The sequence below is a fragment of the Phyllobates terribilis genome, unplaced genomic scaffold (assembly GCF_046119375.1).
Source record: "Phyllobates terribilis strain yellow unplaced genomic scaffold, ASM4611937v1 Scaffold_3__8_contigs__length_932513732, whole genome shotgun sequence".
Lineage (NCBI taxonomy): Eukaryota > Metazoa > Chordata > Amphibia > Anura > Dendrobatidae > Phyllobates > Phyllobates terribilis.
This window is the reverse complement of record NW_027362763.1, coordinates 69,205,663-69,220,411: the sequence shown is the minus strand read 5'-3', so window position 1 is coordinate 69,220,411 and position 14,749 is coordinate 69,205,663. Positions and strand designations below refer to the sequence as shown.

Below are 14,749 nucleotides of genomic sequence, written 5' to 3'. Positions count from 1 at the left end.
CCAGGGCAGCGTGGAAGAGCGAGGCTAAGTGCCAGAATTGGCGCATCCTATGGATGCGCCATTTCTGGGGCGGCTGAGGGCTGGTGTTTCTAGCCTGGGAGGGGGCCAATATTCATGGCTCCCTTCCTGGGCTATTAATATCAGCCCCCAGCTGTCTGCCTACCCTTTGCTAGCTATTAAATTAGGGGGGACCCCACGTCATTTTTTTTGGGGGGTCCTCCATTTTAATAGCTAGTAAAGGCTAGGTATTCAGCTGGGGGCTGATATTAGTAGCCTGGGAAGCTCCGTGGGTATTACCCCCTTCCCAGGCTTCAAACATCTGCCCCAGCTGTCTGCTTAACCTCCGCTAGAGACTAAAATTACTGGGAACCCCACGCCAATTTTTTTTAATAATAAATCCTTTATTTTAATACTAAATGACAAGTACAGTAACCAACACTGTCACTGTACTTATTATATATGTGACTGACATGTTTCTATCTATCTAATCTATGTGTGAAGCTCTATTCTGTCTGTTATAAATTGTCGGGTATAGATGCTGAATTGCCGGCCGGCTTTTTTAAAGAGACGGTGCATGAAAACACTATTATTTTTTTTAATAAATCCTTTGCAGTAAATGACAAGTACAGTAATCAACACTGTCACAGTACTTCATATATATGTGACTGACATATTTCTATCTATCTAATCTATGTGTGAAGCTCTATTCTGTCTGTTATAAATTGTCGGGTACCGCTGCTGAATTGCCGGCCGGCTTTTTTAAAGAGACGGTGCACGAAAACACTATTATATTTTTTAATAAATCCTTTGCACTAAATGACAAGTACAGTAAGCAACACTGTCACTGTACTTCGTATATATGTGGCTGACATGTTTCTATCTATCTAATCTATGTGTGATTCTCTATTCCTTCTATTCTAAATTGTCGGATACAGATGCTGAATTGCCAGCCGGCTTTTTTAAAGAGACAGTGCATGAAAACACTATTATTTTTTTAAATAAATTCTTTGCAGTAAATGACAAGTACAGTAAGCAACACTGTCACAGTACTTCATATATATGTGACTGACATGTTTCTATCTATCTAATCTATGTGTGAAGCTCTATTCTGTCTGTTATAAATTGTCGGGTACCGCTGCTGAATTGCCGGCCGGCTTTTTTAAAGAGACGGTGCACGAAAACACTATTATATTTTTTAATAAATCCTTTACACTAAATGACAAGTACAGTAAGCAACACTGTCACTGTACTTCATATATATGTGACTGACATGTTTCTATCTATCTAATCTATGTGTGATGCTCTATTCCTTCATGTCTAAATTGTCGGGTACCGGTGTATGCCGCTGCTGAATTGCCGGCCGGCTTTTTTAAAGAAAGCGTCTTCTGAGCAGTTTGTCAGCTTTTGGACACCTTTGAAGGTGTTTTCTATGTGTTCCTATGTGTTTTTGTTTGCCTGCCATTGGTTTTAACGGTGTTCGACGGTGTTCTAAGGTGTTCGACGAACAGTTCCTCGAACATCCTGGTGTTCGACGAACCGAACCGAACCCGAACACTACGGGGGTGGCTCAACACTAGTGCTGACTCCATTCCCCTGCACCAAAAACAAGGAGCCTACCGGGTGGTACAGGAGTATGAGAGAGTCTTTAGTAAGCACCCGCTAGACTTCAGCAGAGTAAAAGGGATAGAACACCACATCCCCACAGGGAGTCACCCACCAATAAAAGAGAGGCACAGACCTGTACCCCCTCCACATTATCAGAACGCAAAGGGCATGCTAAGAGAAATGAAAGAAGCTGGGGTCATTAGAGACAGCTGTACCCCTGGGCAGCCCCCTTGGTTCTGGTGAAAAAGAAAGACGGCACCATGAGAATGTACGTAGACTATAGACAAATCAACCGTATCACCCATAAAGACGCATACCCGCTGCCTAGAATAGAGGAGTCTTTAGCCGCACTAAAATCAGCTAACTTCTTTTCTACTTTGGACCTTACTAGCGGGTACTGGCAGATTCCTGTGGCAGAGGCTGACAAGGAGAAGACCGCCTTCACCACCCCGATGGGACTGAGCGAGTTCAACTGTATGCTTTTCGAGCTCTGCAACGCACCAGGGACCTTCCAGTGGCTGATGGAATGCTGTCTAGGGCACCGAAACTTCGAGTCGGTCCTCCTTTACCTGGACGACGTAATCGTCAAATCGAAGACCTACGAGGACCATCTGAAGCACCTGGCCGAGGTGTTCGAAGCCCTGGCAGGCTATGGCCTGAAGGTGAAACCATCGAACTGTCACCTGCTGAAACCAAAGGTCCAGTACCTAGGGCACGTGGTGAGCGCGGAAGGAGTGGCCCCCGACCCTGACAAGGTCACGGCAATCAAGAGCTGGCCAAGCCCCTCGAACATCAAAGAGGTGAGACAGTTTCTCGGATTGGTAGGCTACTACCGAAGGTTCATCCCTGGGTTCACTAAGATGGCAGCTCCTATGCAGGACCTCCTAATCGGACAGTCTAAGTCCAGGAGCCAAAAGCCGCCCTTCAAGTGGGATAAACCGGAAGAGGAGTCCTTCCGCCAGTTGAAGATGGCCCTCACGGGGGATGAGATCCTGGCCTACCCTGATTATGGTCAGCCTTTTATCCTCCACACAGACGCCAGTAATGTGGGACTGGGAGCCGTGCTGTACCAAAACCAACAGGGCAGAGAAAGGGTGATTGCATACGCCAGCCGGAAGCTGAGGCCCACCGAGAGGAACCCGGAGAATTACAGCTCCTTCAAGCTAGAATTCTTGGCGGTGGTGTGGGCCGTGACGGAACGCTTCAAGCATTACCTGGCCTCCGCAAAGTTCACCGTGTACACGGACAACAACCCGTTGACACACCTGGACATTGCAAGACTGGGTGCCCTAGAACAGCGGTGGATGGCCCGTCTCTCCAACTACGACTTCGTGATCAAGTACCGGGCAGGAAAAACCAATGCCAACGCTGACGCCCTTTCAAGAATGCCTCACTTACCTGAAGGTGACGAAGACCCAGAAGAGCTGGAGGACGTAGAACTCCCCGCGTTTCACCGGTATGGAGCCGCTCAATACTCCCACCGCGTGAAGGAGGAGGATCTAACCACCGTGATGATCAATCCCCTACCTCACCACAGCTGGGCCGAGACCCAAGATAGTGACCCTGCCATCCACCTAGTGGAAGATCTGCTGACCCAGGAAGACGCCCGCATGGATCCGGATGCTCCAGAGGAAGCCAAGCAGCTGTGGAAGGAGAAGAGCAAGCTGTTCCTTTACGAACGCAAGTTGTGCAGAAGGATTGTCAACCACCGGACGCACGATCTGACCTGGCAAGTCGTGGTCCCAAGGCGGGATGCAGCTATGGTCCTGGGGGCTTGCAATGACAGAGCGGGACACTTCGATTGGAAGAAACTGGAGTTCCTGCTAAGAGGAAGGTTCTTTTGGGTCGGCATGAGAGGAGCTGTAGAAAAGTGGTACAGAGACTGTGGCCCTTGTCACCTGAGGAGGAAGGACCGCACCAGCCAGAAGACACCCTTGAGGCCCATCGTCACCACGCAGCCTCTTGAGCTGGTAGCTCTGGACCACGTCAAATTGGCTCCAAGCCGGTCTGGATACATCTATGCCCTGACAATCGTGGACCACTATTCCCGTTTTCTAGTGGTGGTCCCGGTAAAGGACTTGACAGCCCAAACAGTGGCCAGAGCCTTCCAGCAATACTTCTGCCGTCCACACGGGTATCCGGAACAGGTCCTGACAGACCAGGGTCCAGCGTTCGAAGCTGAAATCTTCCAGGAGTTCTTCAACCTTTACGGCTGTAAGAAGATTCGTACAACGCCTTACCACCCACAAACCAATGGGATGTGTGAGAAAATGAACAATATAGTCATTGACCTCCTGAAGACGTTGCCCCTGGAGGAACGCAGCCTGTGACCAGAAAAACTGCCGGACCTGATAGACCTATACAACAATATCCCTGTGAATGCTACAAACTGCACCCCTGCTTACCTGATGCGAGCCAGACCAGGTAAGCTGCCCGTAGACCTGGAGATGGGAGTCCTAATGCCTGAGGACACCTCCCCAGATGCGGACTGGGATACGGAAAGGCAACTGCAGTACAAGAAGGTACAGGAGAGTGTGGAGAGGAGCCTGGTTTCAGGTGAGAGAAAGGCAAGAAGGACTCTTCAACCAACACGCCCCTGCTAGTCCCCTAGAACCTGATGAGCAGGTTCTGAAGCGGAAGAGAAGGCTACATAAGTTGGACGACCAGTGGGAAAGGGAACCCTACACCGTACTGCAGTCTGACCACGACAACCCAAAGGTGTGCGTAATCACCAAGGATGGAGGAGAAACCACTAGTGTTGTCTCCAGAGACCACCTCAAAAGGTGCCCTGAGCAACTCCGTAGTGCAGAAGAGGATCAAAGTGACCTTGAACCCACAGAGGACAAGGAAGAAATGATCAGCACCGTTCTCGGAGAGTTCCCTCAGTCCTGGACTCGCATAAATGATGCCATAGTGGTACCCGTCCTGCATTTCCTGCAACCGGCACAGCAACAACCAACACCAGAGCCGGAAGGTGAAGAGGAGCGAGCGGTTCCAGAGGCAGAAGAGCCTGTACCAGCAGCCCAGGAGAGTCAACCCTCTGCTGACAGTGAGCCTGCCATACCTGCGGTAAGCCAAAGGACCCTGGTAGCTGTACCCCTAACGCTAGTGGGGAAAGCCAAGTCGGTCCACCACCAGACAGTGGGCTACGTAGATCAACCAGGAGCACAAAGGGGCAGATACCCGCTCGCTGGAGAATATAGAGTGTACTAAAATTGTAAATAACCCTGTTGCCAAATGTTGAATTGTTTGCAAAGTTGCATGCATGTTTGGTAATTCTATGTTTCAGTTTCTTGCAGCTCTACCGTAAGAACTCAAAGGTTATGGACTTTTTATAACCGGGACCTTGTATGCACTGCGTTCGGAGCCTAACCCAGGAATGAACTAAGACTGTGAAGGACTTGGGGTAGGACAGATCCTCACCTGGTTAAGGCTCCCCGTTGTGCTGGTGATATGGACACCCGGTCACAGGCCACACTGTGACCTTAAGAACTCAATCTGTGCGTCGTCTGTCTGTTAATGTTTTATGATTATGCATATTGTCTTTGTTTATTGTTTAGTCCCGGAGTACTAAATTTCACTAGGGGGGAATGTGTCACCCTGGCCTGGATGCCACAAGTGTAAATAAAGCTGTGTCTGAGAGCAAGGGGGAGGTTCTCTGGTTAGAGGAACATTAGCATGCAATGCCTCTTGTCTCAGGCCAGTAGGGGGAGCTGGCTGCCCCTATAAAAGCTGGTACTGGGGGCAGGGTTAGAGAGGACTGGATGACCTGTCTCAGCACTGAGACGTGTCCCGGAGCAGAGCAGGGACAGAAAGTTGTATTGCACCTAAGAGGAAGTGTGGCAGGAGGAGAGCCACAAGCCAGAGACAAGAGGCGAAGTGAGCCTGTCTTGGCAGATAGAGGACTTAATCTACCAGACTTTGGTGTCTGAGGCTGGGAGGATTCCACATCCCCCAGCAGATAACCAGTCCACAGGGGACTGTATATTCCTTGGCCTAAGAAGCCTGGAGGCAATGCCACAACAGAAGGTACCAGCAAAGCCGTACTAGGCTGGGCGCAGAAAGGAACCCACATCGCAGGCCATACAGACGAGAATACACGGAGAGCTCGGAAACGTGGGCTGTTACCCCATAAGGAGGAGATAGCCAGAAGGAGCACGGTAGGCCTACACCCTCACCCTGACCAGGGCCAATTTGCCCGTTGTTCTCAGACATCCAGGTCCCCTCCTAGCCAGGACTGTTTGTGGGTCAATTTACCTGTTCTAGTAAAGACCCTGAACTGAAACCTGTTGTCTGTGCGCTCCTTGCTCCTCCAGCACTATCAGCACTGGGACTCTCACTACCATCACTCCCAACATCCACTACACTGCCCTGAGGCCGCACTCTTCCCATGGGGAGTCACACCATCCCAGCTGCATACATCATCAGCCCCAGCGGTCTGCCTTGCAGCGGTGGTTCCTAATGACCGCAAATCCACGGGTGGCATAGTCAGACATAATCATCAGCACATAACGGACTACCACTGGCCTGACCACCCTGAGCCACGGAACCGGGTTGCCACTACTACTCCCACCGTTTCGCTATTTCCCGGATCCGAGTGCCCCACGGCCCAGGGGGCGAGTCATATATATACAGTAAGTTCTTCTCAGAACTGCTAATCGTTGGAAATTTGAGGTCTTCAGACCTCTCCCCAATTGCTCAAACCAAGGGGCAGAGACCCTCACCTAAATATGCTCAAGTCCGAGCCGAGAAATGTTCAAGTTCTATAGAAACTCTCTGGGCCTGTGTATCACTCTGATCTCACTGGACTCTTACTGTCCCTTACTGGACCAAACGGGTTATAACTGCTTTGTCATTTCATTTTGTCTTTTAAATATTTATTTTTCCAGATTTTAAGAAAACATTGACCATGGAACTCATCACCATCCTCCTGTCTGTCTTGGACATCCTATTTGTGCTCTTTGTTTCTAAAAATTGGAATAAAGTAATTTACGAAAATTTTCCCCCTGGACCAAGACCCTTACCAATCATAGGGAATATACTCAAGATTAACATGTCAAAGCCCTACAAGACATTTGTAGAGGTAATGTCTGCTGGATGTGGAACCGACCACTTGGTCAAAAAATCTTCATGGGAGGGCTTCTTTAAGAAACTTTTCTAACAAGTAGAAAATGATGAAAGCAGAGCCGAAAGCCCCTTTAAGTCTCGATTCACATTATTGACCTCCGGTCAGTAAGTTTATCACAAAGTATTTTTCTAATATGAGCTCAGTCTTTTAACATATGTATAGAAAAAACGTAAAATTCATTGAAAAATTCATTTATTTTTGTATTCACAGTTATCTAAAACATACGGCACAATCTTCAGCATCCAGATAGGCTCATTAAAAATGGTTGTCCTATGTGGTTACGATACCATTAAAGATGCCTTAATCAACCATGAGGAAAAGTTTATGGGCAGGCCTAAAACAAATATTTTTTCTGATAGCACACTGAATCATGGTAGGTGCTTTTTCTACTGAAACAAAACGTGTCATTTGCCATAAATGTGTAATTTTTTTAACTGGTGTAAATGCTTCTGTTCTCTTAAATCCAGCGATGTTTTTCTTTTCTTTCAACTCTCCTCTGTTCCTGAGATATGGCCTCCTGTCACCTGTATATTTCTAGTCTTGTTGACCACTGGGGTGTGGTCCTCAAAAACACACCTATAAAGAGCAGTTGAGGTCCAAGTCTTTTTGACTGATTACAGATAACCAGTCATCAGTATTACACATATTAAACTAAAGGCATTGCCATAATGGTGCTGGTATACTGATTTTATACATACTTTCAGTGAAAAAATCCACAGCCTGGTTTTTATAAAATCATCATTAGAAGTTTTGGTCTCCATGCATTGGGGCGGACCTGTGTACTGGGACTGTGGATAGGGTCTTTGGCTCTGCTATGGCCCATCCGCTGCCCCATTGTCTGTCTTCTTCCTAATTGATCTTCTTGCAGTTTTCGGGAAAATGGAGCAAAGTTCTCAATCTGCGCATGTGCAGCCACCAACACAATTTTCCCGAAGACTGCCAGAAGATCAATCTGTACTTGTGAAGTTACCAGCCCCATTTTATTGAAGCCCATAGAGATATCAATCTGCACAAGCGCCGCCCACGGCTAGGACAGCGCCGGCGTGAAATTTAAATAAGGAAGAAAATAGACAGCAGAGGGGCCAGGGCAGATATGAAGACCCTACCCATGGTTTATATGGTGGTTTATCACAATAATTCATTCATTATAGCGCATCCTAGAGTTTACTAGGAGCAGTCGTCAAGGAGCGAGGGGCGCCACTGTTGTTATTTTTGTAGGGTGCCAACCTTCGCGGTTAGGCAGGTATTCACTAAGGCTTATTATAGAGGGACATTTAGCTCTCTGGTGATCGACCTATATATGTTGAAGGGATCGTCTGATTTATGCACTGTGCCACTTTATGTTTGTATGGGGTCATTCCCCCATTTGGCTATTTGTGTTGTTTATGTTTATTTGGTTTTTTTTCTCTAATGCATAGCAAGTAAACATAGATTTTAAGGGGATTTCTTAGTTAATATTTGATTGTTCCCTGAGCAATAGGCTTTTATGTTATATGTTTAAACCCTTCCTTCTCCTCCATTTATAATGCTTTGGGATTTAGGGTTACTTCCAGCTTGGCATTTTTGAACTTGGAAGGATTTTATTTGGATAGAAAATAATGTGCAGACCTGCCTAAAACAAATTTTGGGATGTTCACTCCTCTCTAGAGATGATCCTTGTTAGTGCTGGTGAGGTGTCGATACTGGTTGTCTTATCATATGTCACAGTAATGTCTCACTTGTTTATGTTCAGGCATTGCCTTTTCTAATGGAGAGAACTGGAAAGTGATGAGAAGATTCACTCTGTCCACGTTACGAGATTTTGGAATGGGGAAGAAGACCATAGAGAACAGGATTACTGAAGAGGCCGAGTCTCTGGTACAGAAGTTTAGGACATATAAGGGTAAGCCGATATTCATCATTATTTTAAAGCGGCGTCTGGTATAGAGAACTCATTTTCAAGTACCTTATTAGGAAAATTTGATGTATAAGAGGGGGTCCAACATTCAGGAACCTAATTTTTCATCTATATGAGCAGTGACAGAGAGCATATTTGACTTTGGAGGAGCAGTCCATTGATTTCAATACCAACTATGTAATGCTGCATTTCTCCTGTGAGGGTGCAGTCTGATTACAATAAGAATACCTTGTAATCAGTTTATGATTAGCAACTGTACTATTGTAAATATAGAATTATACATAATATTGTGATCACAAGATTGTGCTAATTTCATTAAGATCCACCCCAGACTCTCCACCAGCAACCTAAGGTCATCAACCAGTATGTCAGCCCAACTAACAGAGGCAGGTAGGCTGACCCCAAAACATTATGTGTCCCAAGGTTCATGCCTGTCAGGGTATATTTACAGTTTTTTGGCTGAGTTTTCAGAACAGTAACTCTCCAAAAAACACAAGAAGTTTAAAAATCATGAGTTTTAGTCTGGAGAGTTTCTGCTTTGAAAATTCAGCAAAAAAACTCCACATGAACATAACCGAAGACATTGCTTTTATTTGATTTTGTTCTTTTAGGCCAAGACAAATCATTTTGGCCCCTACCCAATAACACTTTCTTAACATTCATATGGAGCTGGTTGTGTTATACAGTCAACACCTGTTTCTAATAGCAGAAACTGGAGCTGGCTCTTTTCTCTGCAGTTTAATCAGCTATATGCAACTCTCAATCTCTGACAGCCGCATTTAAGTGATATGATCCCTCTTCTTTCACATCGCACTGCTCATAATACAATTATGGGGTGACAATGAGTTCCCACGGCAGCTGGGTTATGAAGAAGGTCCCGTTTGTACTCATCGGAGAGTGTTGATTTCACTATATATTGCAATACTGATGGATTTTAGCATATAGTACAAATGATTAAACTTGTTGAAGTTATTAACAATATTATCAATACCTTGTAGGACCACCTTTTGCTTCAGTTACTGCTGCAAGTCTTTTGGGGTCTGCCTCTACCGGCTTTGCACTTCTAGAGGTGACATTTTTGCCCCTTGTTCTTTGCACACTCAATCTCGCTCTGGGAGCTTTGGTGGTGAGTGTCTGTGAACAGCAATTTTAAAGACGTGCCACAGATTCTCAATGGGATTTAAGTCTGAACTGTGACTTGGTCATTCACACACACAAACAAGCTTTGATCTATACCATTTGTTGTAGCTCTGGCAGTATGTTTAGGGTCATTGTACTTCTGGAAGGAGAACCTACGCCCCAGCCTCAAATCTCTTGCAGCCTCTAACTGGTTTTCCTCAAGGATTTCCCTGATTTCCCTCCTTCCATCTTCGCATCAACTCTGACCAGCTTCCTTGTTCCTTTTGAAGGCATAATGATGCTGCCATCACCATGTTTAATAGTGGGGATGTTGTTTATAGGGTGATGTGCAGTACTGATTTTCCACCATATATAGCGTTTTGCATTTAATCCACAAAGTTCTACTTTAGTTGCATTTAACCAGAGCCCCTTCTTCTAGATGCTAGCTGTGTTCCCTACATAGCTTTTTGCAAATTGCAAATGGGACTTCTTATGGCTTACTTTTAAAAATGACTTTCTTCTTGGCACTGTTCCATAAAAGCCAGATGTTTGGAGTATATAACTAATAGTTGTCCTGTAGACAGATTCTCCCACCTAAACTGTGGATCTCTGCAGCTCCTCCAAAGTGACCATGGGCCTCATGGCTGTTTTTGTAAATAGAGCTCCTTTGCTTGGGATATCAGTTTAGGTGGCCGGTGATGTCTTGGTAAATTTGTAGTTATGCCATACTGTTTCCATTTTTGGATGATGGATTGAACAGTGATCTGTAAGATGTTCAGAGCTTGGGATATTTTTTTTATAATCTAACCCTGCTTTACTTTTCTTCAAAACTTTATCCATGACCTGTATGGTGTGTTCCTTGGTTTTCATGATGCTGTTTGATTCCTAATATTTTCTGACAAACCTCTGAGGTATTCACAGAACAGCTGTAGTTATGCCGAGAATATACTACACACATTTGCACTCAATTTGCTAATTATGTGACTTCTGGAGGCAATGGGTCACTCAGAATTTAATTTCAGGGCACCAGACCATAGGCGAGCTGAATACTAATGCACATCACAATTTTCAGATTTATATTTTTAAAATAATTAGAAAACTATGTATCATTTTAATTTCCCTTACTCTTCAAACACAAAAAAAGTGAACAAAAAAGAAAAAACAATGACGTAATTGTTTTCTTTTCACCATTTTACCACACCAATTTTTTTTCTGTTTTTTTTTAAGTGCATTTTAAAATGCATGGTGCCATTCAAAACTACATCTTGGCAGGCAAAAATAAAGCCCTCACATGGCTATATCAATGTAAAAATAAAAAGTAATGGCTCTTGGAAAAGGGGAGTAAGAAGACAAAAGCATAAATGTCAAAATTTGCCCCCAAAAGAAAGGTTTAAAAAGCCTCATGTCAAATCTCACTAGAACCATGAGCTATGGCCATGGCTTAGTGCACCACATGTAACCAATAAATCATGCATTTCAGTTGCAAAACACTGAACCTAAAGTGTACACAGATTTAAAGGAACTGTAAGTAACATTAAGCCATTAATACAACCTGTATAATATCTAATATATACATAAATTACATATATATCACCAGTGACTCTGTCACAATAGTTATACATATATATATATATATATATATATGTAAATATATATATATATATGTATATATATACAGTACAGACCAAAAGTTTGGACACACCTTCTCATTTAAAGTTTTTTCTGTATTTTCATGACTATGAAAATTGTACATTCACACTGAAGGCATCAAAACTATGAATTAACACATGTGGAATTATATACTTAACAAAAAAGTGTGAAACAACTGAAAATATGTCTTATATTCTAGGTTCTTCAAAGTAGCCACCTTTTGCTTTGATGACTGCTTTGCACACCCTTGGCATTCTCTTGATGAGCTTCAAGAGGTAGTCACCGGAAATGGTTTTCACTTCACAGGTGTGCATTGTCAGGTTTAATGAGTGTGATTTCTTGCCTTATAAATGGAGTTGGGACCATCAGTTGTGTTGTGCAGAAGTCAGGTGGATACACAGCTGATAGTCCTACTGAATAGACTGTTAGAATTTGTATTATGGCAAGAAAAAAGCAGCTAAGTAAAGAAAAACGAGTGGCCATCATTACTTAAAGAAATGAAGGTCAGTCAGTCCGAAAAATTGGGCAAACTTTGAATGTGTCCCAAAGTGCAGTTGCAAAAACCATCAAGCGCTACAAAGAAACTGGCTCACATAAGGACCACCCCAGGAAAGGAAGACCAAGAGTCACCTCTGCTTCTGAGGATAAGTTTATCCGAGTCACCAGCCTCAGAAATCGCAGGTTAACAGTAGCTCAGATTAGAGACCAGGTCAATGCCACACAGAGTTCTAGCAGCAGACACATCTCTACAACAACTGTTAAGAGGAGACTTTGTGCAGCAGGCCTTCATGGTAAAATTGCTGCTAGGAAACCACTGCTAAGGACAGGCAACAAGCAGAAGAGACTTGTTTGGGCTAAAGAACACAAGGAATGGACATTAGTCCAGTGGAAATCTGTGCTTTTGTCTGATAAGTCCAAATTTGAGATCTTTGGTTCCAACCACTGTGTCTTTGTGCGACGCAGAAAAAGTGAACGGATGGACTCTACATGCCTGGTTCCTACCGTGAAGCATGGAGGAGGAGGTGTGATGGTGTGGGGGTGCTTTGCTGGTGACACTTTTGGGGATTTACTCAAATTTGAAGGCATACTGAACCAGCATGGCTATCACAGCATCTTGGAGCGGCATGCTATTCCATCCGGTTTGCGTTTAATTGGACTGTCATTTATTTTTCAACAGGACAATGACCCCAAACACACCTCCAGGCTGTTTAAGGGCTATTTGACCAAGAAGGAGAGTGATGGGGTGCTACGCCAGATGACCTGGCCTCCACAGTCACCAGACCTGAACCTAATCAAGATGGTTTGGGTTCAGCTGGACCGCAGAGTGAAGGCAAAAGGGCCAACAAGTGCTAAGCATCTCTGGGAACTCCTTCAAGATTCTTGGAAGACCATTTCTGGTGACTACCTCTTGAAGCTAATCAAGAGAATGCCAAGAGTATGCAAAGCAGTCATTAAAGCAAAAGGTGGCTACTTTGAAGAACCTAGAATATAAGACATATTTTCAGTTGCTTCACACTTTTTTGTTAAGTATATAATTCCACATGTGTTAATTCATAGTTTTGATGCATTCAGTGTGAATGTACAATTTTCAAAGTCATGAAAAGACTGAAAAATCTTTAAATGAGAAGGTGTGTCCAAACTTTTGGTCTGTACTGTATATATACAGTATTGTGACATGCTGAAGTAGTGCTGTTGCTTCAAAAGCATCCGGCTTCTGTTACAAATAACACAAGCACAGGGGCCAGGAAGTGTTGTGCTTCAGAAGCATCCAGCAACTAGAGGGGTTAAGATAGTCTGGCTGAAGCCAAAGAGAAAGGTGGTGTGTATCTGACAGAAGGTAACTGAACAGGATTCAGATCAGGAGAGAAACTATACACAGGTCAGAAAAACTCCCTGAACTAACAGTGCAGAATTTTATCGGGCAGGAAGATAAGGACTGGAAGGAATTGTGTCACAGGGATCATCTCCCTCATCAAACCCTCTCCCCCTCCATCTCCATGCAGGATAAAGAATGCTGTGTACTATTGTGTCCCTGTGAAGGAAAAGCCTGTGGTTGTGTATGCATAGAAGTGTGCTGATAAGAGATCTAATCTCTGTTGAATCATGCTACTGAAGAGACTGTAATACTGTGCCTTGTGAAGAAACTACTGTATTGTTACTGGAGCTGGTTGCTCAAGAAACTTAGACTGTACTGTAATGAACATTGTTGCTGTAATATCCCTGAATTGCACTGGCCATGTTTCAGATTAAATTCCACTCTTAAACTTGAAAAAGACTCTTGTCAAGATGTGTCTGGTCAGCAATTGAATCTATTGTGTGCCTGAGAGAGGCTACAGCCTATGGTCGCCCTAAATTAGGGTTCCCCCATGATTCCAAATAATTCGTGAAACCCGTCTCGCCCGGTCTGAACCTAGCAGCGTGCGTGCAACAGTATGCCTAGTGAGTCCTGTGTCAATTTGTAACCGTACATACAACGTAAATACAGCCACCATGAGGTTGGATGAACACATGACACATTTTGACATTTGTACAGTTGAAACCAGAAGTTTACTTACACTATATAAAAAGACAAATATGTATGATTTCTCAATATCTGACATGAAATCAGAATAAACTTTTAGGCCAATTAGTATTGCCATAATTTTAATATTTGCCAAATGCCAGAATAATGAGAGAGAGAGAATGTTTTAAGGCATTTTTATTACTTACTGGAAAGTCAAAAGTTTATATACACTAAGATTACTATTCATTTAAACAATTCTGGACTGCCCATGTGATGATTTCATGTGTTTGTAAGCTTCTGATAGGTTTTTGGCAACATCTGAGTTAAATAGAGACACACCTGTGGATGTATTTTAATGCACACCTGAAACACACTGCTTCTTTGTTTAGCATCATGGGAAAGTTTAAAGAAATCAGCAAAGATATCAGGAAGAGATTTTTGTACATGTCTGGCTCATCCTTGGGTACAATTTCAAGATACCTGAATGTGCCTCGTTAATGTGTACAAACAATTATATGCAAGTACAAACAAAAGGGGAATGTCCAGCCATCATACCGCTCAGGACGGAGATGAACATGCTTTGGTCTGACATGTGCATATCAACCCAAGGACAAAAGCAAAAGACCTTGTGAAGATGAGATGATGGCGGAAGCTGACAAGATTGTGTCAATATCCACAGTGAAAAGAGTACTGTATCAACATGGATTGAAACTTGGCCACTCTGCCAAGAACAAGCCATTACTTCAAAAGAAACATAAAAAACCATATTAATGTTTGCAAATGCACACAGGAACAAAGGCCTTAATTTTTGGAGACCAGATATGTATTAGTACTCATTCCGCACAGG

The 14,749-nt window shown here is 43.9% G+C and overlaps 1 protein-coding gene and 1 long non-coding RNA gene across 3 annotated transcripts in view; one reads left to right on the top strand and one right to left on the bottom strand.

The window, feature by feature from the left end:
• Positions 1 to 14,749, bottom strand: part of LOC141258830 (uncharacterized) — a 153,384-nt gene that overhangs the window by 79,983 nt on the left and 58,652 nt on the right. The gene's annotated exons all lie outside the window — the stretch shown is intronic.
• LOC141258828 (cytochrome P450 2B11-like) overlaps positions 6,515 to 14,749 on the top strand; it is an 83,452-nt gene continuing 75,217 nt past the window's right edge. Inside the window, exons 1-3 of the mRNA XM_073673994.1 lie at positions 6,515 to 6,688; positions 6,944 to 7,106; positions 8,466 to 8,615. Of these exons, the coding sequence (XP_073530095.1) occupies positions 6,515 to 6,688; positions 6,944 to 7,106; positions 8,466 to 8,615 (487 nt within the window). The remainder of the gene's footprint in view (positions 6,689 to 6,943; positions 7,107 to 8,465; positions 8,616 to 14,749) is intronic.